The sequence below is a fragment of the Neltuma alba genome, unplaced genomic scaffold (genome assembly GCF_004799145.2).
Source record: "Neltuma alba isolate B1F8T4 unplaced genomic scaffold, ASM479914v2 tig00010746_pilon, whole genome shotgun sequence".
Lineage (NCBI taxonomy): Eukaryota > Viridiplantae > Streptophyta > Magnoliopsida > Fabales > Fabaceae > Neltuma > Neltuma alba.
In genome coordinates this window covers 590,234-617,438 of record NW_021635573.1, presented here as the reverse complement: position 1 = coordinate 617,438, position 27,205 = coordinate 590,234, and the positions used below count along the sequence as shown (strand labels likewise).

Below are 27,205 nucleotides of genomic sequence, written 5' to 3'. Positions count from 1 at the left end.
ATTTTGATTTAAATCATAAAATTTTATAATTTTAATATTTTATCACATTTATTAGAAATTATTTACTTTGATTTTTTTGAAATTGTAAAATCATATTTCAAATACGTAGTTTTTGTTTATCATAAAGTTTAAATAATATGAGTTTGAAAGATTTATGAATTATTTAAATTCATAATTCAATTTTTTTGGTGAATTATAATTTAATTTTTAAATACATCTTTGTTACAAAAATTTATAAACATATTTAGTCACAGCATATATATTTATTGAAAAAATTAGTTAAAATTTAAATCAAGTCTTTTATGTTTATCTTAAATAAATAAAATTCATGTAATTGTAAAAATATAATTTAAAAATTTATTAGAATGAGGGGTAAAGTAGTTAGTAAAATTTATTTTAATATAAATTTTAGTTAAAAATAATATTTTTAAAATCTTTTTAGAATATTTCAAGACTAAACCGTATATTTTTAAAATAAAAGGGAAGTTTATATAATTAATTCAAACTAAAAAAATAGTTAAAGTATTTTACTCTATATTTAAAACTAACTTAAAAATCAAATTAACTCATATTAAAGATAGATAATATCAACCTATGGTAAAACAAAATTAAAAAAAATTACTATTGGTCAAAACAGTCAAGAATGATTCGGCAAAAAAAAAAAAACAGTTAAAAACGATATCGATTCCTTTTTGCGGCGGCTGGTTTAGAAGAGAATATTGTCTCTAGGGTTTTGACTTCTGTGGGCACCCACCCCTGTTGGGGTGATTCATTAGCCTTGCATCTGCTCACTTTCTTCCCTAATCTGGCATTCTTCATTTGTTTTTGTCTTCTGTAGCTGCTCAAATCTAGAGGCCGAGTATCACTCTATTTGACATTGCAAGGTTAGTCTGTTGATTACTTCACGAGCAAAGTCCATTCATGAATATGGTTGTTTCAATCCCCTAGCTTTACTTTGAATTCATTCGTGTAAGCTGGCCAAAAAGAAAAATAACTTTGAGCGAGTTCTATTTATATTTGGTCCTTCTAAACAATTACAGTTTTCAAGGTCTGCTGAAATAAATGTTATCTCCTTTAGTGATTTAACATACTTTTCCCTTGATCTCAATCCTAGAAATGGAGGCTACCTCCAAAGAACCACCCGCAGAAGCTATGGAATCCTTGTCTGTGTCCAATTCAGAGAATGTGGAATCATCTGGCACTTCAAATCCAAATCCAACTAATCAGTAAATTTCCTCGACCACTTGCTGGTTTCAATTTCCATGGAGCTGTTACCTGTTCTCAATTTTTCAGCGTTCTCCGCAGATTGAGTTTGGAACAGAGGTTTCAGATCGTGAGGAGTGTTGGTGAAGAGTGTATTCAAGAAGATGAGCTCCTCAATTTGCTGGCAAAGAAGCCTGAGCCTGTTTGCTATGATGGGTTTGAGCCCTCAGGTCGGATGCACATTGCTCAGGTATCCAGATTTTCCAAATAATCTGCAGTTTTCTTTACTTTTATTGATTCATAATCTGTAGATGTAGTTAGGGAAGTCTAGGAGGACATGATCTTGCTTCTGCCACTTTAGAGCCGTTTGATAAATTGAATGGCACTGGAGAAAGGCATGGGAAGGGCGCCTCTTGACACTGATGGCATTCTTGCTTTATAGTATAATTAAATCTCTTGAAAGTGGTTTAGCTAACATTCTGTCACTTGTCCAGGGAGTCATGAAGGCTATAAATGTGAACAAGCTGACATCTGCTGGGTGTAGAGTTAAGATATGGATTGCTGATTGGTTTGCACAGCTAAACAATAAAATGGGTGGAGATTTGAAAAAAATTGAGGTAGTAGGCCGTTATTTGATTGAAATTTGGAAAGCTGTTGGGATGGATCTAGACGGAGGAAAGGTAGAGTTTTTATGGTCATCAAAGGAGATTAATGCAAGATCTCATGAATACTGGCCTCTTGTAATGGATATAGGTCGAAAGAACAACCTCAAAAGGATAATCAGGTGAGTATTGATTTGGTGCATTCAGATGATCAAGTAAATGGTGTATTTGGTGTCCAACATTTTATATTATTCTTTATTTCTATCTTCCAAACTACAGGTGTTGTCAAATCATGGGCAGAAATGAGCAAGATGAATTAACTGCAGCCCAGATCTTTTATCCATGCATGCAGTGTGCTGACATATTTTTTCTCAAGGTACACTTTCGATATAAGTACGCACTTAAGGTGCCTGCTTCCATTAAAATTTTGAGTCAATATATTAACATTAATTGCCTGACTTTGCATGAAGTCATTCTAGAATTGAACAATATTGTGTAATGGATGTTGATTTTCTGAAAAGAGCTGTTCCCGTGGTTAGATTCCTAATCATTACTGTTTTAGAAGTGATCATGGCATTTCAAGATCATAATAGCAGTCTCAAATGCTTCAACGCCTTCCAGGTTACTCCCTCTAGTCCTTATTATAAGCTTCAAACAAAAAAATTTGTTAAAATTGGTTAAATACAATAAATATGTTAAAAAATGCAGCTTATTTTTCCAAAACACCTTTATTTGTGGAGAGTGTGAGTAAGAGAGAGAATGAATGAAAAAAGAGATGAGAGAGACATATCATTAATTAGGAGTAAACGTGAAAAAAATGCATTAGATGTCAGGCACCTGCAAATTGTAGCTTATAAAAAGGATCAAACCCGTTTGAAAAATTGGGGCTCATAAAGAGGACCAAAGGGAGTATTTGGCATGTTGCTTCTTTTTTGAATCAAGAGCATTATCTTTTAATTTGTTTGGCATGTTGCTTCTTTTCTGAATCAAGAGCACGACACTTTTCTTTTTTAAATCAATAGCATGGCATCTGAAGCAAGCTTTTAGGCATGCTTCAGGTGTACTTTGGTTATGATGTTTTCCTAGTGTGGTTTTTAATTTGATTTTTTTCTTTCCTTTTTACGACTCTGAATAATTTTTTCTTTCAAATCTAAAATGTAATTTATTTTTTGTGGCTGTAGCATTTACTGATCGGTCTGCATTCCTTTATTTCTTGTTTCTTGTTTTTCTCTGATTTTCCTTTGGTGGTTTTGTATGAACTCGTGGCTTGTGGTTTTTTCTCTTCTGAAACTACATTTTCCATTTTGCTTGAAACACTAATGAACATTCCATTAATTTCTCTTAAAATAGGCTGACATTTGCCAATTGGGAATGGATCAGCGGAAAGTGAATGTACTTGCTAGAGAATATTGTGATGACATTAAGAGGAAGAACAAGCCTATCATCTTGTCACACCGTATCATCCTTTTTCCCCTTATTCCATATTTTGGTTGGTTATCTCTCGATAATTATTTCAATGTTGGTTTGCAGATATGTTACCTGGCTTACAGCAAGGGCAAGAGAAAATGTCAAAAAGTGACCCATCATCTTCCATATACATGGAAGATGAGGAGGTAAGCGGTTTTAAATTTGTCATATAGAAAAAGTGAAGATGAATTGTCCCATAATTGCATTTTGTAATAAAATAATGATTTTAATTGAATTATAGCACTCGCATCCTGACATCTGAACTTGTTTGCATAATATAGGCTGAAGTAAACCTGAAGATAAAGAAGGCTTATTGTCCACCAAAGATTGTGGAAGGAAATCCATGCTTGGAGTACATTAAGTACCTTATCTTCCCATGGTTTAATGAGTTCTCAGTGGAGCGCGGTGCAGAGAATGGTGGGAATAAGTAAGTTGTGCTGCCTTTTGTTGGGATAGTTGGTGGTTCCATTTTGCTTTCTCGAACCTCTTTGGTATGCATGTGTGTTTTGTCACTGCCTGGGTGTTGAATGATTCTTATGATTTATCATCTGTACTCGTGCTCCAGCTGATCTGAATCTGGCTTTAGAAAAGTATGATTCTTATGATCTGTATTCTTATTATTATTACAGGACATTTAAGACCTTTGAGGAGCTTATTGCTGACTATGAAAGCGGGGAGCTACATCCTGCTGATCTGAAACCGGCTTTAGCAAAGTCACTGAACAAAATTCTGGAGGTAATTTTTGTACTTAAGTTTGTGCATATTATATTTTCCCTCTGTTTAAGTTTCCCAAAAAAAAGAAAAAAAAAGTTTCAAAATTTTCAGAGTTTGTATGAGATTTGCTTTGTTAGAGATATATATTTATATATATATATATATATAGAGAGAGAGAGAGAGAGAGCTTAGTATGGTCTGCTAACCTGGGACAAATAGTTTATAACAGCTTCATGACTTTGGAAGGTGGCTTTTACTTCTGAAAAACTTTTGCAAGAAGACACTTCCCACGAATCTGTTCTGAAACGGAGATAGCACTAGTGCGAGCGAGAGTAGGGGTGGTATAGTGGGATCTCAAAGAATTAAAAGGAGTATTTATTGGATAATAATCTATTGAGAAGAAAAGAGCAAGAATCTCACTCTCAAACTTCTTAAGGATTATCACCCAGAAGAATACAACAACTCTCAAATAACTTGGCTTCCTGAGCCTACAAAATAAATTCTTGTTTAAATGAAAAAATAATTGACATTTAAAATAAATAAAGCTGAAAATCAGCTACATCCTAACTGACAGCACAATGGCACAAGCTTCTTGCCATGTTCTCTCAACAAAACACCCGCGTGCAAGAACGTCAATCTGACTAAATTAGCTGTTGCTCTCCTTTTTTGTTGCCTTGAGTAAGTCTGGAATGGCCTTGGGTGCTTATCATAGTAGTAGCTGCAGCATCAGCACTGAACTTGGGATGTTAGTACCTATTTGGTCTGCAAACCTGGGACAAGTGGAACAAGTAATCTGTGTTGACTTTGATTTTATGACTGTTATACAGGACTCGAAATAGTTTAGCAAGAAGAGTGTGCGCAAGTGTATGGTTTTTACTTTTCTTTGGTGCAAGCTAAATCCTTCTTTGTTTATGTGTGCAGCCTGTCAGGGAACATTTCAAAAAGGACAACAATGCCAAAGATCTCTTAAAAAGAGTCAAGGTGAGTGATGGAACAACTCAACTATGAATTAACGTAAATATGCCAGAGTATTTTCTAGCCTTATTCAGCTTGGAGAATAAGGCTGCTGGCCTGTACACTTGTCTGGACTGTGCAGGCTATATTCATTTGGCTAGAAGCCTTGTTGCACAAATAATGGTAATACATACCATATACAATTTTTTTTTTTGTTTTAAACTATGGATGCTATAAAGATGATCATGGTAAGTTTTCAATGAAAGTATAACTAATCATGGTAAGTTTTCAATGAAAGTATAACTAAGTTAAAATCATAATTTTCAATTTAAACCACAAGTCCATCTTCATCTTTATTCATGCCATTAAGATTCTTTATAAACCCTTCAATCATTTTGGAGTATTTCAGACGAAGAAGTCAATGATATAAATGTTGAATATATTTACATGCATTGTGAAGTGTTATATGTTTTTATGAATATAATACAGTTATATGTGTTTTTTTTCTAAATATCGGTGCGGCATAGCTAGAAAGTTTAGAAATATGTTAAACAATGTTTTAGATGCTGCCTAGTGATTTGACTTGTTTAATATTTCTCCTCTGCTTGGTGCCTTGTTCATCTCTCCATTAATTTTGCGCTGCGTTTTTAAGAGAATTTTTCTTGGGTGTGCAGGCTTACCGAGTCACCAAATGATATGATACGCTGATTTGGAACTCCAACTTCATTATATTTATTTACTTAACAGCCATCGGATTCCGGAGCACCATATTTACCTTGTTAATTGTAAATCACAGTAGCATCTCTTTAGATAATTGTGATAAATTATTGGTTTGAGATACTTTTTGAAGGAATGTGATGGTACAACCTTTTTTTTTTCCCCAAGAGCTATTAATAATGCATCCGACTGGCTCGCTGTTCTTGACTTTATTGGAAGTTAGATTTTCACAACTTCGCTTGGAATACTTGTTTTCATGTTTTCCCTGAGTGCTCTGAAGAAGCATAATATAATTTAGGGTTAATATCATTGTTTGGCGAAAAAAGTTAATACCACTCTTAGTCTTTATGGTTTGATTGAACTGTTTCTGATCCCTGTAGTTTCAAATTATTAGTTTCAATCTCTATAATTTCATAGTAATTTTTTGTTATGAGTTTAACAAATGATTCTTATATTTTTAATGAATTTTGGTTTTGGTCTCTTGTTTAAATTTAGACTAAATCCTTGTGAAAGAGACTATAATCAATGATTTAAAACCAAAAGGATTAAAATCAGGATCGGATCAAATTGTACAAATCATTGATGATATTAACCTTGTAATTTATACACTATTAGCTGTGTGTTAGCGGCATAAAATCAACAATGTGATGAATTCTGCTGCTGTATTGCAAGAGGGTGGATTTGTATCCTCTTGTGAGTCTTCGTGTAATGGTGATAGCTAAATAACTAATTAATATATTAGCTAAATAACTAATTCTGCTACTGATGAAATTATTTGTGACGAAGGCTGCCTCTCCAATACAGATAGTGGCAAAATAACTAAATACAATGAAAAAAAAAATTATTGGATTTAAAAAGGCAGATATCAACAGCTTGAAGTTATAAGTGAAATTCAACTAAGTAACTTTCCACTTAAAGGATATGGAATGATTCCTTTCAACAAAATTTTGAATGGCTACTCCTTATTAAAGGATAGTTTTAGTTTGAACTCGAAAATTATTAATAAAAAATTTGTAATATTGATAATTTAGATGTTGATAAAACATTTTCAAATGTTAATATAATAAGTTTAATTTTCAAAATAATTATTATTGTTATGAACATTCATCATTTAAGTCTAACAGTTTTTGAGTTAAATGACTAAAAATATATTTTTAAAATCAAGGGACCAAATTGAAATATTGTATAAAGTTAAAGAATTAAATATATATACTTTAGCTAGAATTCTTGATGTATTTATATATTTCTTCCGATCTTAAATATAAGAATTTATAAAATAATTTGATTTAGTTGTAAATGTAAGATCCCAATCTATTTTGTATCCAAAATTTATAATTTTTCTCCTCAAACTCTCATTAATCACAATTATTGTTTATTAAGGGGATTTTCTGTAAGGAAGTTGCTAATGCTAATAAATAAATATTCTAAGGTTCGTAAAAAATAACAGATATTTTAAGAAAATCAACACACATTTTTGTACAAATAACTAAACTAATTTTATTAATATTTGCAAATTAGTAAAGCTAGTAATAAAGGTTGAGCCTGTAGGCTAATACAGGTTGACATTTTGCCAACTTGCTAGTGTGTGAGTTGTTTTAACCTATACTGCATAACTTACGGCCGGAGGTTAGCCCACCTTTTTTTTTGTTAAATATAATTTTGTTTTATTTTATATGCAAATAAAATACATCTTTTCACTCTTTTATCTTAGAGCACTTGAAAAAAACACAACAGCCAATACTTTTTTGGGTTAAACAATACTTGGCACGTTTAAAAATAGTATTAAAATATTTTACTTCTTTTTATAGTCTAATGACATAATTTGAAGAAAAATAATAATTTACACAATTAGTAATAATAATAACAACAATAATTTTCAAATGTCATGTGCACAAGGATAAGTTTATTGAAAAAGATCTAATCACAATTTGTAAGTTAACATTACTTTTTTAAAAAAAAAAAAAATTAGACAGGCTGCCAACTTGTCATGATGGGCTCTTAAGTTGCAAGTTGCTTCAACCTGCACCGCTTGCCTCTATGGTTACAGCAAACCAATCTATAACTCGTGAGCTTGCAGGTCAATTCATATTCCCAAATCTACAAATTAATTATCTTACTCCTAAATTTAAGGGTAAAAGAGTATATTGATTAGAAGATTCATATTTCAACAAACCCTTCATTTGGCTATATGTGTAAGAACTAGGTTCTCCTTTTTCATGCTTTGCTACAGTAGCATTACTTCATCCATCCTCTGTGACCTCTCAAACACAATAACCAAGTCCTTGTAAATGAATACATAGGCTTGCACCAATCTTGCTTTTGTGTCACTTTGAACATCTCAACATTCATTAAGGTGTTTGTAGCATAGGGATATAAGAATAGTCAGCATTAAATAACATCATCGTATATAAATAACCTTCAATTCTCTATGGATTCAAAGCCAAAAAATGGTGGTAATGCACTAATATAGGAAATTGCATCTGGTTCCAGACAAATATTCTTGAGCTAATACCCAATATTTTTTTAGGTTTTTAATATAAGAGTTTGTTGAATAATTTGAATAGATTAAATAAGTCAAATAAATTAGTTAATTATAACATATATATAACTTGATCTCTCTAAAATACTCATATAAAATACTCCTCTGATCTTATTTATAAGGCACTTCCAGCATATTTTACACAGAAAACCTTAAATTTCATTAACTCTCATTTAAAATTTAATAACTTTTTAACTTTATCCCTATTTAATATACATTATATCTCATGTAAATAAAATCAATACAATAATAAATGAGGGATAAAATTGTACATCTATACAAAAAATTTCTCTCAGGCTTTATAAATAAGACCAAAAAGTGTCTTCTTTCTCTGCCTTATAAATAGGACCAGAGGAGTATTAAATTATATATCAATTTATAAGCTAGCCAAATTAGTTTTGGAAGAAAATATATTAAAGTCATATATTCAGGGTGGAATTTAAGCTCTCAATTAGCTCCTGTATTAAAAAGTAAAATCACATGCATCTTCAGAGGCCCCAAGACACGAGACTTTTATCAACCTTTTTTTTCTGTACAGACTTCTATCAACTTTTGAAGCTTCTCCTCATCTTTTTTAAACCTCTTCAAACATAATACTCCCTCACTCTTTATTATAAAAGCTAGTCGATGATTAAATTTGATTCAAAATATAAGATCCTACTCTACTTTATTTTTCATTTTTTTTCAAATATTTCTATTAACTGCAAAGGATTTCTACCAAGAAATAATTCTAATAATCCATTATATATGACTGAAAAGGATATTTTAGGAATACACATTTGTGATAAATAATTAACTTAATTAATTTTTTAAAAATATTTTCAACTCTCTAATTCTTATATTAAGAATTGAGAATAATATTATAGAAATTGCTTCTTCCTTGCTAGTGCTATAAAAACTCTTTTACAAGTGAGAGGTCTTGAATTTGATTCTGCTTATCACAATGAGGTCCGGTTCCTGAATCAAAAGAAAGTGCTTCATTGGCTATGAGCTTGTTGGGCTTCCATCGTGATATTGTTTCAAAATCCACATTGTTATTACCTAAAAGAATTCTATTTCAGGAATCATACATCTATCTAAGGGGCAAATTAGACATTTTTCATTTCCAAGAATTCATTTGATGTCGCCTGGTGACGCTACTGATCACAAAAACGAGCAAAGAGAAGCAAACACGTGACTCCAATTTCCAACTCAATATCCTCATCAAATTTACATTCAACAAGCCAATTTTCTTTTTTCTTTTCCTATAATTTTACACTATTTTCAATTAAATTCCTATACTCCCCCCTATGAGGTTTATCTTTTTCTCAACGATACATATTAGTCCTTATATTTGTTAATTTTGTCAGGTAGATCTTAATAAATCTAAATCAATTATATATAAAAATAAAGGGAGATTATGAGCATAATAATTTATTTTTATGTTGATAATTACTAAATTTTATTTTAAAAACCTTTTTTATTTTGTGTTTTGTTGCAACTTATATGCCACCTAGTCAACATACACATCAATCCTACTTAATACTACCTCCGGTCCTAATTATAAGAACCAGTTGACTAATTTGAGGAGATTAAGGAAGTAAGTTGAGTAAGTTATTTGTCCTAAATATGTGTTGTCTTTCCGAAAATATCCTTGCTAATTAAGTGTATTAACTAGAACTCTTATTATTAGAAAGGTTACTTTGGAAAAAAATGTATAAATATGAGAGACAAAATGGATTGGGGTCTTATATTTAGAACCAAAATAAAAGTTAAACAAGATCTTATATTAATGACCAGAGGTAGTATATTATTTTGCCGTACATACATAATTAACATATTAGGGCTGAGGAGCATAGTAGAGATTAATGTTTATAATTAACAAAATTGATAGGATTTAGTCAGACAAAACTGCCAAAAAAACCTCCAAGAACCTGATTAAAAATCAGATAAAACTAATAAATTAATTTTTCCTAAAATGTCTTATACAACAATTTTGAGTCAAATTTACTCTATTTAAATTTATTCATATTTTTTTAATATAAAGTTATAATACTCCTCCGGTCCTTAATATAAGACTCATTTAATTAATTTGATTAGATTAAGAAAGTTACGTAAGTTAGTTAATTATAAAAAATGTGACACATTTGTCCTAAAATACCATAATTATCTTTCTTAATATTCACTCTTCTTCTTCTATTTGATTATGGTTGAGGGAGTATCTATAGGGGTAATTTAGAGAAAATTGATAAATATTAGAAATAGATCTTATATTTAAAACTAAAACCAACTCAATAATTAAATCTTATATTAAGGATCGGAAAAGTAATATTATAATAAAGTATTTCTCAAATTTTGATATCAAGCCAAAGGGAGAGGGTCTACCCAGCGAGTCCCAACGTGTTGGGGGAGCGAGCAAAGCGAATAACAGAGGAAGAAGACGCAGACCTCTCCTCTGCGAAATCCCATCACCGAAAAAGAAAAAGGGGCAAATGAGTGGCAGATGGAGAACTGCCTCGCTTCTCCTCCGCCACATAGCCGCCTCCTCCAAATCCATCACTCACCATGTTTCTCGCCCTCCTGTCTATCCCGCGCGCCGCTTCCTCGGTTTCGCAGCTTCTTCTGCGATCCCTTATCGTGGCCCCCTTGATTCCGACGATTTTGATGCTTCGGTTTCTCCTAATTTGGACCACAACTATGAATTGGGAGCTCAGGAAGATACCGAGGGCGTGAAAATTCCCGTCAAAGCTTACTTTCTTTCCACCAGGTTCGTCCTGCTTCTAATTCAATCAATCTATTGATTACTGTTCGGAGTTTGATTGTCGTGAGTCTTAATTCTTTTTATCTTTGGCATTCCAAATCCGTGGTTGCTATTTACGGTTGGATTTAGAATATCATGTTTGGCAAAAAAAATTTGCGTTTCCCTAAGCAAATTAATAATTAAATCATGAAAGGCGTATCTTTCAATACCTTTAGTTGTTAGATTTTAGTTCGTCCAGGGAGTCTCCCCCCCCCCCCCCAAAAAAAAAAAAAAACAAACAAAAAGAGTTTCCTTTCACTGGGCAAAATTATATATTTATTTGACTGACTTGGTAACGGAACTAATTTGAGTAGGAAATACATTGAAGGGCCGAAGTGTATGTTATAATTATGTCTTGAATTTGTTGCTTTACTCATTTTTAATCTTTCAAGAGTGGGCGGATGATCATTTTCTATCCTCTCATTCTCATGTGAGAAGCTTGCATGACTGTGTTATGTGAGGAGAGGAATCGATACAGATTCACTTTAGTAATGATTTTCATGGTTGACTCGACAATATTATGGTTCCATCTATCTCTATCATCATGTGACAATGTTGCGAATTCGCTTTTTACATAGAGGATTTTCATCCATGGATGATGAATTAACTGATTAGTGGGAACCATACTAATAAGAATCGGGGTGTTTGGTTTTTTGGGTTAGATCTATTTACAAGCTCTTCATGAAATTTTTTTTGTTCATAGGTTGCAACTAAATTACTTTCATGATTTTATTTTCTCTTTTTATCACTATCTTTGTTCACTTGTCTGGCTCTCGTTCTCCATGATTTGGCTGTCTCAGATTCTTCATTTTGGCAGTATAAACTTGAAGAACATTCAAGCTGAGAATTTAGGAAACATTATTCCTCCATCCTCTCGCTCATCAAACTCCATTGCTCTCCGATTCCGTAACTTCAATTCAGACACTAATGTAAGATTGTCTGAAAAAAATCTCTTGTAGTGTTTCTATTGGAAGCTTTTTTTATAATTATGTTTGTAGCTTTTAAATGATTTTCCCTACGACATGTATCATTTGCATCACTTGCCATCATGTTTATTATTTTAGCCGTTAATACGCCATTATTTGTTCATGTGTTTTGAATATTAAGGTTGTACTCAGAGGAAATTCAGACTGGATATTGAGTGTTTATGCAAATTTCTTTCTTGTGGGGAAGGAGGGGGAGGGCTGGGCTGCATTTTGATAGCAGGATATCTGCAGTCATCAAGTGATAAACTGTTTAAAAATAATTATAAAAACGTTCAAATAGATGAAATACATGAGGTGAGTGATTTAACAAACTTTGACCAGCTTGAGGAATTTTAATTCAGGGACTTGGAACACGTGAGAAAGCAAGCAGCTATCGGTACATGGTGATATTCCAGTATGGGTCTGCTGTTCTTTTTAATATTGAAGATCATGAAGTGGACAATTACCTGGAATTAGTTAGAAGGCATGCTTCTGGATTGCTTTTAGAGATGAGGAAGGATGGTAATTTTCTTTCATTCAGAAGGAACTAATCCATCGTTTACTTCTTTTACTGTTTATCTTTAATATGTTCTCCTGGATTAGATTATGCGGTGAAAGAGAAGCCACACTTAGTTGAGGACATGCGGGGAGGGCCAGACTATATAGTTCTGAAATCTTTGGACACTGATGGTATCCGCATCATTGGTAGTGTTCTGGGACAAAGCATAGCACTAGATTATTTTGTTTCTCAGGTTTTTGTTTTCCCCCCTCTCTTTTAATGTTAGCATCTTGTATATTTTTTGCAGTTTAATTTGGGGTTAAAGTGCAAATTTGCCTTGAAAGCTTTTACTCAGGAGCAATAAGTACCTGGAATTTTTTTGGCGTGCAAATTTAGTCATAGTAATGTTGCCTCATACCATTAAAAATGTGAATGGTCAACGTGATTATTTTAATAGTTAATGTTAGTTTTTTAATGGTATGGGACAATATTGTTTTGATTTTGAGCTTCCAGGGCAAATTTGCACTTGAAAAAACTTTTTGATGCCCAGCTCTTCTGAGTGAAAACTTTCTGGGAAAATTTGTACCTTATTCAAGCAGAACGTGTTTTAGACGTCTGCTATCCTTTATTCCTTGCACTCTTGATGTGTCCGTTTTTCTTTCCCCTTTTTTGTATGGGAAAAGGAGTGGAAAAGTCTATGCTGATGAAGCAGTTATTACAAATTGTATCTGTGAACTGGTTTAGTTATACGCCACAAGGATGTCTCGTGGATGTTATGACGCTTTAGGAACATGTCAGTTAATCCCGAAATGAGCTAAATGGCACCATAATTTTGGCAGTTATGTTGTGTCCACCCAGTCTATTCAAAATAGAAGAAGATGATGGTTACTAGATTCGGGTAGTTGAAAACTTAATGCTTCTTTTCTCTTCGGTTAGGTGGATAGTTTAGTTGAAGAGTTTGCAGATATAAATCGTGGAATGGAGAAAACAGGAACTTTCACAATGGATAAGAAGAAGCTCCTTCAGCTCGTTGGAAAGGCGAATTCAAATTTGGCTGATGTGATTCTTAAAGTTGGCCTCTTTGAGAGGTACTGTCATCTTAATATTTAGAGATTAGAAAAATCTCCAATTCTGCATCTTCCCTTGTGAGGGTTTGTAGAAGTTCTTAGGATCATTATAAAAACTATTAAAAACCTAATCTTCTAAATGTATGTCAGTAATAGTATTCTTCATCCCCCCCCCCGGGGGGAAAAAAACTTCATCTTTTGCCTGAGCGTCTGAGTAAATTTAGCTCACAGATTTGTTCTCTCAGCATTCTCATTAATGTTTTATTGTGAGCTAATCAGATCAGAAATTGCCTGGAGGGATGCTAAGTACGCTGAAATATATGAGTATCTTAGGGAAGAGTATGAAGTTGCACAACGTTTTGGAAACCTGGATTTCAAGTTGAAATTTGTTGAGGTATTTCAGTCCTTATATCCATTTTAATTTTCTGAAAGTATTAGACGCTTCATTTGAATCAATAATTATTATTAACTCAGCAACAAATGAACATTTGTAGAAGCTAAACGTTATCTAATAAAGGCTTGTGATCTTTTTTTTGATTTGCTTGTGGGCAGCATAATATTCATTTTCTCCAAGAAGTGCTCCAAAACAGGAAGTCAGATTTCTTGGAATGGTGCATTATTTTCCTATTGTTTATCGAAAATGTTATATCCATATACGAGATCCTTCAGGATTCAAATACAATTTCTTAGTTAGAGCTGGATTGCTGATGTGTTATTTAACCCTAGTTCTTCCAATTTTTTATTAGTTAGTTATTTTTGCTTTTCATTTTGTAATTATGATAAAGAAAATTCATATGCCCGCCTAAATTTTGGTTTAGCTCATAAATAACAAGGGAGCCGGATGAAAATTACTTGAAATTGTTTAGTTATCTATGAGAATGGCTATCTCATAACCAAAATCTACAGTATGAAATCTCTGGTGCCTTGCAATTTTGCTTAGTATTTGTATTTATTTTTTTAAAAGAAAAATTAGCTGGTCTCATTTGTTGTGTAGAGCTTGAGAAATAATTCACATTGTTATTGTTAATGAATCATAAATCACGTGGCTTGCTAGGTTTCTCTTTCTTTTTCCTCTTTTTTTGGGTTACCTTGAAAGTTTAGACCTTAACACTTATTATCTCTGGTCCTAATTATAAGACTTCATTTTTAAGTTACAAATAATGTCTTATAATTAGAATCGGAAGTAGTACTTACTAACTAAACTAGCCTCAGGTGACTCGAACCTTTTGTGTTACATATCAATTAGATAATAGTTACTGAAATTTTAGTGTCTATAAAAAAACCATGATCATTAAAATATTTGTACCCACACCCAATGGATGTCATTTTATGGACAATCCGCTCACTCTGTCGTTAATTATTTCACCTTGAGTAAATTAATCCCTAAAATATTTTATTTTAATGTTATCAATTTATTATACAAAATTTTATTGTCATCAATTTAATACTGATGGTAATTGAGAACATAAATAGTAGTGAACACATGGAGTATTCTTGTCCAACATGGCACAGTCTTGATGTGAACATTTTGAGGAAAATAACAAATTTGAAACATATCAAATGGCATATTCCCTTATCATATTGAAAGGCAATTCCTAACCGAGTTCCAGGAAGCATTGAAATAACGTGTTTGCTGAAAACTTTAAGACTAAATTGTTGACAATAAATGTTTGGATTAAATTAATGACAATGATACCTTTCAAATTGTGCCTTCAAATAATTTTTCCCCAAATATGAAATTCATTCATGGTAAATTTATCATAGAAAGCATAAGCCAATACACGGTTTACAATCAGTGATATGTACTCAATAGGAATTTGTTCTAGAAAAATTAGAAACTACAAATTGAGCAACAAGTTATGGAAGCAATTAAGAGAGATTAAAGATAATAAAGAGAATAAGAAGCGATCGAAATAGTAGGAACCCAAGGAACATGTATTTTAGAAAACAGAGTTCAACACGCGAAGGAAATAACAGCTCAAGAATTTCAAGTATAAGCATTATAAGAGTTTATCAATCTCTTATGTCATGCAGTATCCTCACAAAAAAGCATGTTGAATAATACTTTATTGAATTCTAATATGAATAATAAAAGTAAAATACATTAGTTTAAATAGAAAATATGATTCAACACATGTTAGAAACCTTAAAAAGCTAAAAGCCCAAAATGTTAGGCGCAAAGGAGTAGAGCGGTCAAAACAGGCCAAGCCCACTAGGCTAATTCTTTTAAGCCTTTTTAAATAGAGGGCCGAGTTTGTATTTTAGGTGATTTAAAAAAAAAATTAGACTTGAAAGTGCAAGCCCTATAGGGCTCAAGAATAAAAAGACCAATCCTTTAGGATCAAGCGCTAGCCTTTTTAAACCCACATATTTTTTTTATTATTATTAATATATTTATAAAGTTATGAATTAGTCTTTTATAAATAAGTTTAAATTAGAAAAATATTTAGAAAAACCAATACTCAAGCCAGATAATTGAAAAGAATTATATGTTTTGGACTTGTGGAAGAAAAATTAAAATCAATTTTCAATTCTTTCAAGAATGACAATTGATATTCTTAACATTTTAATCACCACAATAGCTAGTAAATCTTCATTTACCATCGGTTTGCATATCTTAACAAAGTGTAAACATTTTTTTATTCAAACAAATATTCAGGCTCTTATTTGTACTTATAACTACTGCATAATTTTATTTTAGATAAGGTAAATGAAGACAAAAATCTTAATATTTTTATCACTGAAGAAAAGCTCACTTGTAGTAAAGAACAATCAAATATTGCCGATCTTGATGATATTGATGAAGATGAAGATAAAGATAATAATGATGTTGATAATGTTAATCTTTAGCTACTAGGTTTTTTATCTTTCTGTTTTTTGTGTTCTGTTAGATTTTGATATTTTTTAATTTTGGACAATAGTTTATTGGTATTTAATTTTTTTTCTATACACCATTAGTTTATTTTACTTTTGTTTATAATTTAAATAAAAAATCTTAGAAGTTTTGTTGTTTTTTTAATTTTAAAATAATTAAAAAGAATTGAAATTTTAAAAAATAACATTAAAAGGCCAGTCCTTTTAAGTCCTGAGCATGTATGTCCAAGGGTCGGGTTTTAATAATTAGATAATTTTAAGATACGTGAGTTTCAAAAGACCGGTCCTTTTAGACCCTGGCTCTTCAAGGGCTCGCCCTTTAGGATCGGACTGACCCTTATTGACAACTCTACAGAGGAGTAAAGCGTGTTACCTATAGGAAGTATGATCCCGAAAGTGATTTCGGTTTGCACCAGTTTTTATACCTCTGTTGGCTTTACCTTGTTTCAAAAGCATGTATGTGACATTCCTTTAATGATCGTGGGTGACTGGGGAGTCACTTTGATGGTGTGTAAAAGAATATTTGATTCTGGGGAGATGATGAATGAAGAGCCGAAATCCAAATTTTTAGAATAAATGGATATTGTGAATATCCTTTAAATAATTTAAATGGTGTGTGGTAGTGATTAGAATCCATCTAAATCAAATTTGGTTAGCTTTAAATGAATTCAATGAATACTGTGAGACAACTGGGACTTTTAAGCTAATTCCTAAAAATAACTAATAATATCTTAATTTGTCTTATTTAGTCATTAAAAATTTGTTTTGGGTTTTATTTAATATGTCCAACCCATTGCAACTTAATTGAGCAAAATAGCAAGCAAATTAACATTAAAAAAAAAAGAACTAATGGGGGCTGAATCTAATAGAAGGGACTAGTTCCTCACAACGTGATGAACTAAATTTCGAACCCTTATCGGGAGATGTGCCCATATTTAGTACGCAACAGTATCTCAAATAAGAAGATACATATACTTTCGTTAAAAAACATTAAAAAAAAAAAAAAAGGATCCAAGGACACTATTTTCAACTTAGGCTTACTTATAATTGATCCAAGTCCATCTCCTAAAGGTCTTGCATGATCCTTTGTGTTCCTTGGCTTATTTGGAAGCTTTCTTCACCTATCTCTTTTATTTGGACTTTATTTGTTACAAGCCTAACTTCTACGGTGCGTAGATAAGTGATAGCTTTTAGTTGTGTACTTTGAGCCTCATACAACTTCTCCTTGGCTTGAAGATCTAAAATAACTCTTTGTAATCAATAAGAGTTGGTCCAGTTGGTAAAGAGTCGGCTCATCACCTATAAGGTCATGAGTTTGAATCTCGATGCCGATATGAGGACTTTGTTGGTGAGCAATCTGTAAGTACCTCTATAAGCACTTTCTGAATCTAGAGGTATGCCTTGATCCTGGTGAGTCCCCAGGACCTAACTCACCTAAACTTTTTTGTACAAAAAAAAGAAGAAGAAGAAACTCCTTGTAGTGTCCTCACTCTGGTTATTGGGTCTCTAATTTGTCTTAGTTAATGCAACATGGACTTTAATTTTGGACTCTTATTAAAGGCTCTTCGATCTCCATCAATCAGCCACACCACTAGCCGAAAGAGAAAAAAGAGAGACGATAAAGGGCAAAAAGTCCCAACTAAAAGAGCACATCTCCTTACTGTCAAGTGCCAACTTTGGCTAGTGAGCAGCCAAATTAAAAGTAAATATCCTAGAAACATAATGCAAACTAAATAGAGGATTACTGCTAGCCAAATTCTTTCAAATGATAAACAAGAGAACAAACTCTCCAATCTTGACAATTAGCATGTCTTAATCCTCTAATACTCCTTATAATGTTTCCCTTACCATTTTCATTTATTTATTTTTCCGCTTTTGATCATTAGCTTGGAGATAAAATAAGAGATATCCAAATAGCATGCAATCATAAGTTGGTTTAAGTTTATAATTTTCAGGCCTTGTTCCCTGCATAACCTGAAGGCGCCTTACATATTCCAGGGGAAAAAAAAAAAGAAAAAAAGAAAAAGGAGGGATATACCACTGCACCAGTAAAAACTGGGAGAACATAACCTGTAGCTCCCTTTCTAGTAGAACCATTAACATTCAGCTTCATGACGTCACTGGGAGGAGACCTCCAATGGTCATTTGAGTTGATTAAAATTTATCATGGCCATCCAAAAATCAGACCAACTTTCTGTAGCTGAACTGATAACCCAGCTTGCTAAATGTTCCTTCTGCTAAAAATATCTTTTTGGAAATGGCTTTCCAAGCATACCAACATAAGTAAGCAACCTTCAAAGAGGATAAATTCATACACAACATGGTCTCAAATATGCAAACATTAAATTTAGACACAGTTAAACTCAAAGGACAAGAAAACCACAAAAATAGAAGGTGTTCAACAGATTCCACATGATGACTACAAAAGGCTACAAAATGGGGAACATTGCAATTTGATTATTAGCATCTGAAAATTTGAAAGAAGGCAAATTTGAGATCCAAGGTTCTTTCCAAAAGTTCCTTCAAATTCAAAAGAAGCATAGAGTGCAACAAATTGAGGTGAATAGCAAGACTGTTATGTGGACTTATAATGGCGTCGTCAGTGGCTACATGATTAAGTGAAGAATCAGTAAACCTGTTTACTATTATCCGCTGCTTTGTTAATTGATTCTGTTGTTGACTGTAACCATCTAAATTGAATCAACAAAATGCGAGTCATTAATTTAACTAATGCTATCAATTAATAAGAAATTAATGTAGTTAGCAAAATATCAAACCCAGATAGTTGATATCATACAAAGTATCTTCTTCTTGGTACCATTAAAAAAGACTATACTAATCTTACATTTCCAATCCAAAAAATGGACATATCTATGAAGTTATCAGCATAACTATATACATTTTCTCAAACAATAAATGAAATATGAGAAATAAGCTATAAATTCTTCAATTCATCTTATTCCCCAAACTGTTCATGCAAGTTATTTGTATTTTTTTGGGGCCAAACATGCAGGTCCTTATTGATTACACATATTATGAGGGTTATTTCAAAGCTAACTACTAAAAAAATATTTAAGAGAAATTAACACACTTTTTTTTACAAAAAACACTAATTTAACTAATTTGTTTAATTTCTGCAAATTAGTTATCTAGTTCTTATATAGGCAAATTATAAAGTTATCAAACAGTACAATAATATCATAGCATAGACTGGCCCAATACTTTGTCATGCTGAGTGACTTTGTAAATATTTGATCTTGAATCTCAGTCTTTGAGGTCTAGCATGGTGGAACAGTCACTTCAGCAACACCTCCAAGCATCAGAACAGCCTTTCTCATGGAGGGTCTAGGAGTTGGGTCCTCCTGGACACACCAAATGGCAATTATCACTAATTTTTCCAGGTTCTTTTTGTCATCCAATGCCTCTTGATTTTGTTCACCTAAAGCATACAGAGAACCTTGTGTGAAGCAATCATAAGCCCAATCTGCTAAGATTGCCTTCTTTGCATTTTCTGAATCCATTGCCACACTTCTTCTGCAATAGACAATCTCAAGCAGCAATACACGAAAGCTATAGACATCAACTTTTGCTGTGATGGGCATGACCTTGAACCATTCAAGTGCAACATATCCTTTTGCCCCTCAAGGCTGTATGGGTTTGGCTCTGATTCATGTTCAAGAGCTTGGCCAATTCAAAGTCAGAGATTCCAGGGTTAAAGGCGTCATCAAGGAGTATGTTTTGAGGCTTTAGGTCACAATGGATGATCCGGTCCTCACAATCCTCATGTAAATAATGAAGTCCCCCACATCCAATAATTAGTCTTAGGTTCCCACTCTGTTTTGAGTCATTGAAAAGAAGGCTCGCCAATGTGCCGTTGCTCATGTACTCATAGACCCATAACCTTTCTTCTCCTTCCTCACAGAAACCAAGCAAACGGATCAAATTCTTCTGATGCATCTGACCAAAGACAATTACTTCGTTCTGGAATTCCTTCTCATTTTCTTCTTGCAAAAGAAAGTTGTTCAACCTTTTGACTGCCACATGAATTGTAGAAGTAGAACCCATGTTTATGACTCCTTTATAAACTACACCAAAAGATCCTCTTCCTAAGTCTTCTGTGAACCCATTTGCATCCTGGTCAAGCTCCTGATAAGTAAAACAACGTAGAGTAGTTTCAGCATCACTATCTATTTGACTCACATTTTTAAACTTCTGGAATTGGTAAATGAAGGGAAAGCCTAGACAGCTTGATCCAATTAACATGACATAAAGAAACACTGAATAACCTAATAGCACAGAGAACACAAAATCCAAAAGTCCTTGATTATCTCTCTCGCTGATAGGAGGACTAGTTTGGGAGGAATTGCCTCTTCGCACCCTTAAAACGACCTTAGAACCATTTAGATTTGGGTCAAATTTCCCATTTTTAAGTGGCCACTTCTTCTTCCGACAAGCGTCACCTAATCTGAAAATGGAAACTGCACAAAAGCAATCTTCAAAACAAGCCTGTTTGCATGCTTCTTCAGTATAAGGCTTTTGAATATCATAATCATTGAGAGTCCAATCAACATTTGTTAACGTCACAACCCCATATTAGGGTGTTCATGCCCTGCCCACTACCCGACCCGAAGAAGGAGTGGGCTGCATTGCCATGCTTGGTATAAGCCCTAATCACTTTGGGCAAGGCAAGGGCGGGCTGGGCAGAACAGGTTTCCCTGCCCAAGTAGTAACATCCTAATCATATTATATGTTAAAAAAAACTCTAATTATATCTTCTAAATACCATTGTGAATTTCAAATGCATTTCATAATTTTGTACTTTAAAATATTTCAAAATAAGCCTATATTTTTTGTCTTAAAATATAAAACGTAATGTAAGCTAAAATCGGTATAGTTTAGAAGTACACCATGCTAGTGTGGCTTGGATGATCCACCTCTCAGGATCAAGCGCCGATGAGCACGCTAAACTATTCATGTGGCTGAGAGCCCTCACAGTATAGATACAACGATATAATTATCAGGGACGCACTCTATCATTGAGCTAATAGACTGTCGTGTAGGCCTCCCGCTAAGGGTCTGCTGTGCCAAAAGTGAGAGAAGCCCCATCTCTCTCTTTCCTTTTTTACGTCCCCATGTCGCTCTCGTATATTAAAGTTATCCATGTGTTTACGGTGAATCTACTTATATTGGCCAAATAAACTATAATATATAGATTACATTGCATTTGAAAATGTATACTTAAAAATTACTCTATATATATGAATATTAAATATGAAAATAAATTATCAAAATTGTGAATTAAAACTACCTCTGTCATTAACTCCTAAGGCTTTGGCAAGAAAAGAACAAAGATTCAGTTGTGAACATCCTTACCCACAGTTTGAGACTTGTAGCCCCAATGGCCTGGCCTTAAAGTTCAATCAATTTAGTTAAATTAATGAGTAATGGTCAAATAATATGCTCTCATAATTATTTTTTTTAAAAAAAAAGCTATTAATTCACTACAATGGTAGACAAATAAATGAACAAAAATTTGATATTATTAAAGAGTGCAATCAACAAAAAAGGACAATTTTTATGACCAAAATTAAAAAGGATAGTGGTTAAAAAATAATATTATAATATATATATGATTATATTTTTTTTGGGTAGGGCCAAATGAGCAATGCAGTATACCTTTCCCACTGACTAGCCCTGCCCGTGATAAGCCCAGGCCCAAAATGCTCATTTTTATTCATGCCTCTTTATTGGGTCAGGCAAAGCATTTTTTCTGCTGGCTTGGGCGGGTATAACTGGCATCTGAACCTCATGAACACCCTATTTCTTTTGACTAGTCTTGTCTTCTCTACAATTTATGAAATTTGGTTTACAGTTACCATATGCATCTTGAGGATCTACTAGAGAATAACCTTATGGGCATTTACAATTCTCATGGCATTATTGTCTCTTAGAACATGCAACTCTCCAGATTTGTTGAAGACTAGTTCAACACCAGGGCTACTTGTTTCAGACTCAACAGTATCGGTTTCGAAATAATTTTCATTAGGATACCTAGATGGTAAGTCTATGGAATGCATCACTAGATTACCATAATCTTGAGGAACAAGTTGGAATTTTCCCCTGGCGAAATCGATCTCTGATTTTCTAAAAGAAAGCACTCCTCCTCTTCCTAAAATCTGTGAGAGCAATATGGTGTCTGTAGGATCCTCGAAGGTATCCCAAACAGAGTTCAATCTTCTATCTTTACAAACAAAGTTGTCGAAGTCGTTCAAGGAGCCATAAAGAACAGTACCAGAAAGGTTAGTTGAAATCCATAGAAACTGGCCATCAGGAGAAGTAAGCTTAAGACCTTGTCCAGTGGTAAATTGAACTGTTGACCCTTTTGGAGCCATATTAGGGTTAATACAATTTTTAGTCTTTCAAGTTTTAAATTACAAATTTTGATCCCTCAATTTTTTTCATTTAAAATATCAGTTCTTATAATTTAATAAAAACTTAAATCATTTTTTTCTTTGAGGGACTAAAACCTATAGTTTGAAACTTGAATGATTAAAACCAAAATAAAAACAAATTTAAAAGATCAAAGATTATATTAACCTACCAAATTGTCTCCATTGGCATACCAAACAATGGTTGTGTTTGCGATCTTAGCATACCAGATGCAGAACAAGAAAGAATTATTATCTTTCTATGGTTGAAATCCAAAGGCAAAATATCCAGAACGTGAAAGCACCCATATGGATTTGTTGTTAGCTGCAATGAGTGAATCTGGTTTAGGCAAAAACACAAATAGGTGGCGGAATGCTATGTTTAAGTGAAGAATTGCAATATGGATATGAAAACGGTATTGATATAGAAAATTCCCCTACGGATATTTGATCTGATAGTACAAATCTCTGAGGAATTTGTGACAATGTACTGGAAATAACTGAAATGTCAGAGAATTGCAGAAAGGAAAGGAAGATTCCTCCAGGGAGAGAGAGTCTAACAACAAAATATTCCACACCCTCAACACTCTCTAGTCCCTAATTTATTCACGCGTCAGCCTCCAATTCGCGAAGCTTCCTAGTCTTCTTCTTAATTCTTTTGCTTCTACGGACCGAGTCATTTTAGGCCTGATCCTCGCTTATCGTTGGGCTCATTACATCACCCCCCCTCTTTGAAACAAACCTTGTCCTCAAGGTTCAGGGTTGGATATAGCTGTCGCAAGTCATGCTCTAACTCCCATGTATGATTCGGCAATCCATCCCATTGAATTAAAAATTGGCGAGCCCATTGGTCATTTTTAACGTTATTAAGTTATATCCGCTAATAGAAGGACTTTGACCAAATTTTACCAAATTTGACCAAAATTATAAGACGTAGAACATGGTTTTTCTATTTTAGATTTTTATTTATTTGTCAATTTAGATAATAATTATTTAAAGCAAGTTTTTATATTTTTTAATCTCAAATATGATTTTTTAAGAATAATCATTAAAACCTAAAAAACATAAATTTGTTTTTAATTTTTTTCCCCGTTCTTTTAGTCTCTTCCTGCTGCCAATTCCCTTCGTCCAAAGCCGAGACCCTTCCGTTGGCAACCAAGAAAGGTCCAAAACCCTTCCGTTGGCGGCGACCCCTTTCCCAATTGAAGAGTCGTTGTCTCCCCCATCTCCTCGTTCTTTCTCAGTCCCTCTTCTCTCGCAGGTTCTGTTGAGCTTGGAACAATGCTGCGCAGAAATATCCGCTTGAGGAGAGAGTATCTATATAGAAAGAGTTTGGAAGGAAAAGAGCGTTTGCTTTATGAGAAGAAGCGCAAGATAAGAGAAGCTCTTCAAGGTTAGTACTGCTTTTGACCTTTCTTCTTCGAAAATATGTTTGTGTTTGGTTGTTTCAAATTGTGAACCTTTGGATTTTGCTTTCCGTTTTGCAGAAGGGAAACCAATCCCCACTGAGCTTAGAAACGAGGAGGCGGCCCTTCGCCGAGAGATTGACCTCGAGGACGAAAATACAGCTGGTATGCTTCCTTCAATTCTATATTTATCCGCTCCACATCACAAATCTAAGCCCATATGTTTAGCTCTTTTCATTTGGTTAACTTCAGCTGATTTTTTTTTTTTCCGGAACTATGTTCTTCATTTCAATAATCTGAACTTTCATGTATACTACTCTGAATCCTTTCTTATGTTACGTAATGAAGTAATTACAACCGGTCTCGGTATAATGGGAACTAATGCAAAATGTTCCTATGAGGTAATCAAAATGGGTCTCAATGGGGAACTAACAGCAAAATGTTCATTTGGCTTCAACCCAATTATTGAAAGTTTGAATTGGTTAACGAGGACATTTAATTTGTCATAAGAATTATTTGCACAGCCTTTTAATGTCTAAAGGATGAGTTCTTGTTATAATGCTCTTTACTGCAGTTTGTTTTGTTGCCCTAAGTTGTATATTTTAATGTGGCGTTTGACATGACTTATAAATTGCTGATATTTTTCTTCTTTGTGGTCTATACTCTATAACTCAGTTCCAAGAACTCACATTGATGATGAGTACGCAAGGGCTACGGAAAAAGATCCAAAAATTTTGCTAACCACATCTAGGAATCCAAGTGCTCCTCTTACACAGTTTGTAAAGGTTGCATACTTTGTTTGTGGTCATTTTTTCTTAATTATTCATTGAAAATTAATTTTATTTCAATTTTTTGTGGTTTCAGACAATTTCTGAGCTTCACCGTCACCCTTTTTTCTTTTTTTTGTTGTTGTAGGAATTGAGTATTGTCTTCCCAAATGCACAAAGAATGAATCGAGGTGGTCAGGTTGGTAACATTCCCTTCTTAACCACTATTCTACACTCAAGTGAAGGATGAAGAGTCTTTTATTTGGGCTTTCTTTAGTTAATGCCCTTATGATTCCTATTTTAGATATGGTGGGTCATTTGTGAAAATTTTATTATACTAACATGGTCCTAACGCTTCTTGTCATTGAAGTTCCTTATGACATCAATTCATGGTTTACTGTTAGGCACTGTAGGTAATGCATGACCTTATTGCATATTAGCAATTAACATTGCTTTTTTGCCCTCATTCTGTTGTCTCTAATAATGTACTTAATATCCTTTATACGTACCTAATGCAATTCCTCAGTCAAAGCTCTGATTCTAATGGTCATTTCTTGATACTTTCCTTGCTAATAATAAGTCCTAATCTTGTCCCTTACGTAATTATGATTATGCAACTATACCCCCTCTGCCAAGAGAGTACTAAGACAAAAGGTTATAACTTCTAAAGTTCTAAGAATTGCAGAGGAACTTAGGTATTAAAATCTGAAAGCTGCTTCTCACTAGTACTGTTCAATGGCATTCAAAGTAATGGAAGCAGGTGAAATCACAAGCTGTAGCTTAACGTACAATACTTCTGAACTTGAACCAGAGTAATACTTCTGAAGTTTAGTCCCTTTGCTTTGTATCCATATTCAATTAGCAGAGGCCCACTACCAACCCATTTGCTTCCTTGCGTTGCAGCCAATGTAACTTGGGCCATGTACTTTACCAAGAGCACAATCTTTTCAGTTTCAGGATCAATGTTAAGGCCTTTTGATAATACATCTTTCCTTCTGACTGTAAACCTGTGGACCATCTGTCCCACGGCCTCCTCCACTTGTCCAGCTGCAATGAATTCAACTAATGAGGAGTGGGTCTTGTTAAATGCAGCCACAGATAATACCTCTTCTCTTCTTTTCAGGTTATCTCTGAGATTATAGAGACATGCCGTGCACATGACTTCACAGATGTTGTCTTGGTCCATGAACATCGTGGTGTGCCAGATGGTTTAATTATTAGCCACCTACCATTTGGTCCAACTGCATATTTTGGACTACTCAATGTGGTAAGTGTTTGGTCTTTTGATATTTGTTATTTACTTTAGGAAGAAATATAGTAATTAATTGTTTTCCTATAGGTCACAAGGCACGACATTAAAGATAAGAAAGCTGTTGGCACCATACCTGAGGCCTATCCACATTTGATTCTTGATAACTTCTCAACTAAGGTATAGCATTTTCCGTGTGATACTATATTTCACATATCAACCATTGTCTCTTAGAACATGCAACTCTCCAGATTTGTTGAAGACTAGTTCAACACCAGGGCTACTTGTTTCAGACTCAACAGTATCGGTTTCGAAATAATTTTCATTAGGATACCTAGATGGTAAGTCTATGGAATGCATCACTAGATTACCATAATCTTGAGGAACAAGTTGGAATTTTCCCCTGGCGAAATCGATCTCTGATTTTCTAAAAGAAAGCACTCCTCCTCTTCCTAAAATCTGTGAGAGCAATATGGTGTCTGTAGGATCCTCGAAGGTATCCCAAACAGAGTTCAATCTTCTATCTTTACAAACAAAGTTGTCGAAGTCGTTCAAGGAGCCATAAAGAACAGTACCAGAAAGGTTAGTTGAAATCCATAGAAACTGGCCATCAGGAGAAGTAAGCTTAAGACCTTGTCCAGTGGTAAATTGAACTGTTGACCCTTTTGGAGCCATATTAGGGTTAATACAATTTTTAGTCTTTCAAGTTTTAAATTACAAATTTTGATCCCTCAATTTTTTTTCATTTAAAATATCAGTTCTTATAATTTAATAAAAACTTAAATCATTTTTTTCTTTGAGGGACTAAAACCTATAGTTTGAAACTTGAATGATTAAAACCAAAATAAAAACAAATTTAAAAGATCAAAGATTATATTAACCTACCAAATTGTCTCCATTGGCATACCAAACAATGGTTGTGTTTGCGATCTTAGCATACCAGATGCAGAACAAGAAAGAATTATTATCTTTCTA

General features: G+C 33.5%; 4 protein-coding genes and 1 pseudogene across 4 annotated transcripts; 3 read left to right on the top strand and 2 right to left on the bottom strand.

Moving 5' to 3' along the window:
* Nucleotides 1-737: 737 nt before the first annotated feature.
* Nucleotides 738-5,781, top strand: LOC114758716 (tyrosine--tRNA ligase 1, cytoplasmic). Its single transcript, XM_028947809.1, has 11 exons — nucleotides 738-884; nucleotides 1,115-1,226; nucleotides 1,306-1,453; nucleotides 1,698-1,987; nucleotides 2,085-2,181; nucleotides 3,156-3,261; nucleotides 3,336-3,418; nucleotides 3,554-3,699; nucleotides 3,902-4,007; nucleotides 4,908-4,967; nucleotides 5,615-5,781. Exons 2-11 carry the CDS (start codon nucleotides 1,117-1,119, stop codon nucleotides 5,633-5,635), a joined length of 1,167 nt encoding a protein of 388 aa, XP_028803642.1. The 5' UTR covers nucleotides 738-884; nucleotides 1,115-1,116; the 3' UTR covers nucleotides 5,636-5,781.
* Nucleotides 5,782-10,574: 4,793 nt separating this feature from the next.
* LOC114758715 (uncharacterized) lies at nucleotides 10,575-14,419 on the top strand. The gene is made up of 7 exons (XM_028947808.1): nucleotides 10,575-10,942; nucleotides 11,793-11,904; nucleotides 12,303-12,462; nucleotides 12,544-12,692; nucleotides 13,376-13,527; nucleotides 13,786-13,900; nucleotides 14,059-14,419. Exons 1-7 carry the CDS (start codon nucleotides 10,668-10,670, stop codon nucleotides 14,194-14,196), a joined length of 1,101 nt encoding a protein of 366 aa, XP_028803641.1. The 5' UTR covers nucleotides 10,575-10,667; the 3' UTR covers nucleotides 14,197-14,419.
* A 5,239-nt stretch (nucleotides 14,420-19,658) lies between these two features.
* On the bottom strand, nucleotides 19,659-22,772 carry LOC114758748 (G-type lectin S-receptor-like serine/threonine-protein kinase RLK1; annotated as a pseudogene).
* Nucleotides 22,773-23,970: 1,198 nt separating this feature from the next.
* On the top strand, nucleotides 23,971-26,416 carry LOC114758774 (U3 small nucleolar ribonucleoprotein protein IMP4-like). The gene is made up of 6 exons (XM_028947873.1): nucleotides 23,971-24,201; nucleotides 24,296-24,379; nucleotides 24,890-24,999; nucleotides 25,130-25,180; nucleotides 26,105-26,248; nucleotides 26,321-26,416. The coding sequence occupies exons 1-6, from the start codon at nucleotides 24,090-24,092 to the stop codon at nucleotides 26,414-26,416; spliced, it is 597 nt and encodes a 198-aa protein (XP_028803706.1). The 5' UTR covers nucleotides 23,971-24,089.
* A 30-nt stretch (nucleotides 26,417-26,446) lies between these two features.
* On the bottom strand, nucleotides 26,447-26,905 carry LOC114758746 (G-type lectin S-receptor-like serine/threonine-protein kinase RLK1). Its single transcript, XM_028947835.1, has one exon. It carries the CDS (start codon nucleotides 26,903-26,905, stop codon nucleotides 26,447-26,449), a length of 459 nt encoding a protein of 152 aa, XP_028803668.1.
* Between the last annotated feature and the right edge of the window lie 300 nt (nucleotides 26,906-27,205).

What these genes read in the sequence shown, in the direction of transcription:
- LOC114758716 (XM_028947809.1), top strand. Translation starts at nt 1,117, where the DNA reads ATGGAGGCTACCTCCAAAGAACCACCCGCAGAAGCTATGGAATCCTTG. An exon ending in AACCTCAAAAGGATAATCAG is followed by an intron (nt 1,988 to 2,084) that starts GTGAGTATTGAT and finishes TCCAAACTACAG; the next exon opens with GTGTTGTCAAATCATGGGCA. An exon ending in GCAGAGAATGGTGGGAATAA is followed by an intron (nt 3,700 to 3,901) that starts GTAAGTTGTGCT and finishes TTATTATTACAG; the next exon opens with GACATTTAAGACCTTTGAGG.
- LOC114758715 (XM_028947808.1), top strand. Translation starts at nt 10,668, where the DNA reads ATGAGTGGCAGATGGAGAACTGCCTCGCTTCTCCTCCGCCACATAGCC. An exon ending in GCTTACTTTCTTTCCACCAG is followed by an intron (nt 10,943 to 11,792) that starts GTTCGTCCTGCT and finishes TCATTTTGGCAG; the next exon opens with TATAAACTTGAAGAACATTC. An exon ending in AAAGTTGGCCTCTTTGAGAG is followed by an intron (nt 13,528 to 13,785) that starts GTACTGTCATCT and finishes TGAGCTAATCAG; the next exon opens with ATCAGAAATTGCCTGGAGGG.
- LOC114758774 (XM_028947873.1), top strand. Translation starts at nt 24,090, where the DNA reads ATGCTGCGCAGAAATATCCGCTTGAGGAGAGAGTATCTATATAGAAAG. An exon ending in CTCTTACACAGTTTGTAAAG is followed by an intron (nt 25,000 to 25,129) that starts GTTGCATACTTT and finishes TTGTTGTTGTAG; the next exon opens with GAATTGAGTATTGTCTTCCC. An exon ending in ATTTTGGACTACTCAATGTG is followed by an intron (nt 26,249 to 26,320) that starts GTAAGTGTTTGG and finishes GTTTTCCTATAG; the next exon opens with GTCACAAGGCACGACATTAA.
- LOC114758746 (XM_028947835.1), bottom strand. Translation starts at nt 26,905, where the DNA reads ATGGCTCCAAAAGGGTCAACAGTTCAATTTACCACTGGACAAGGTCTT.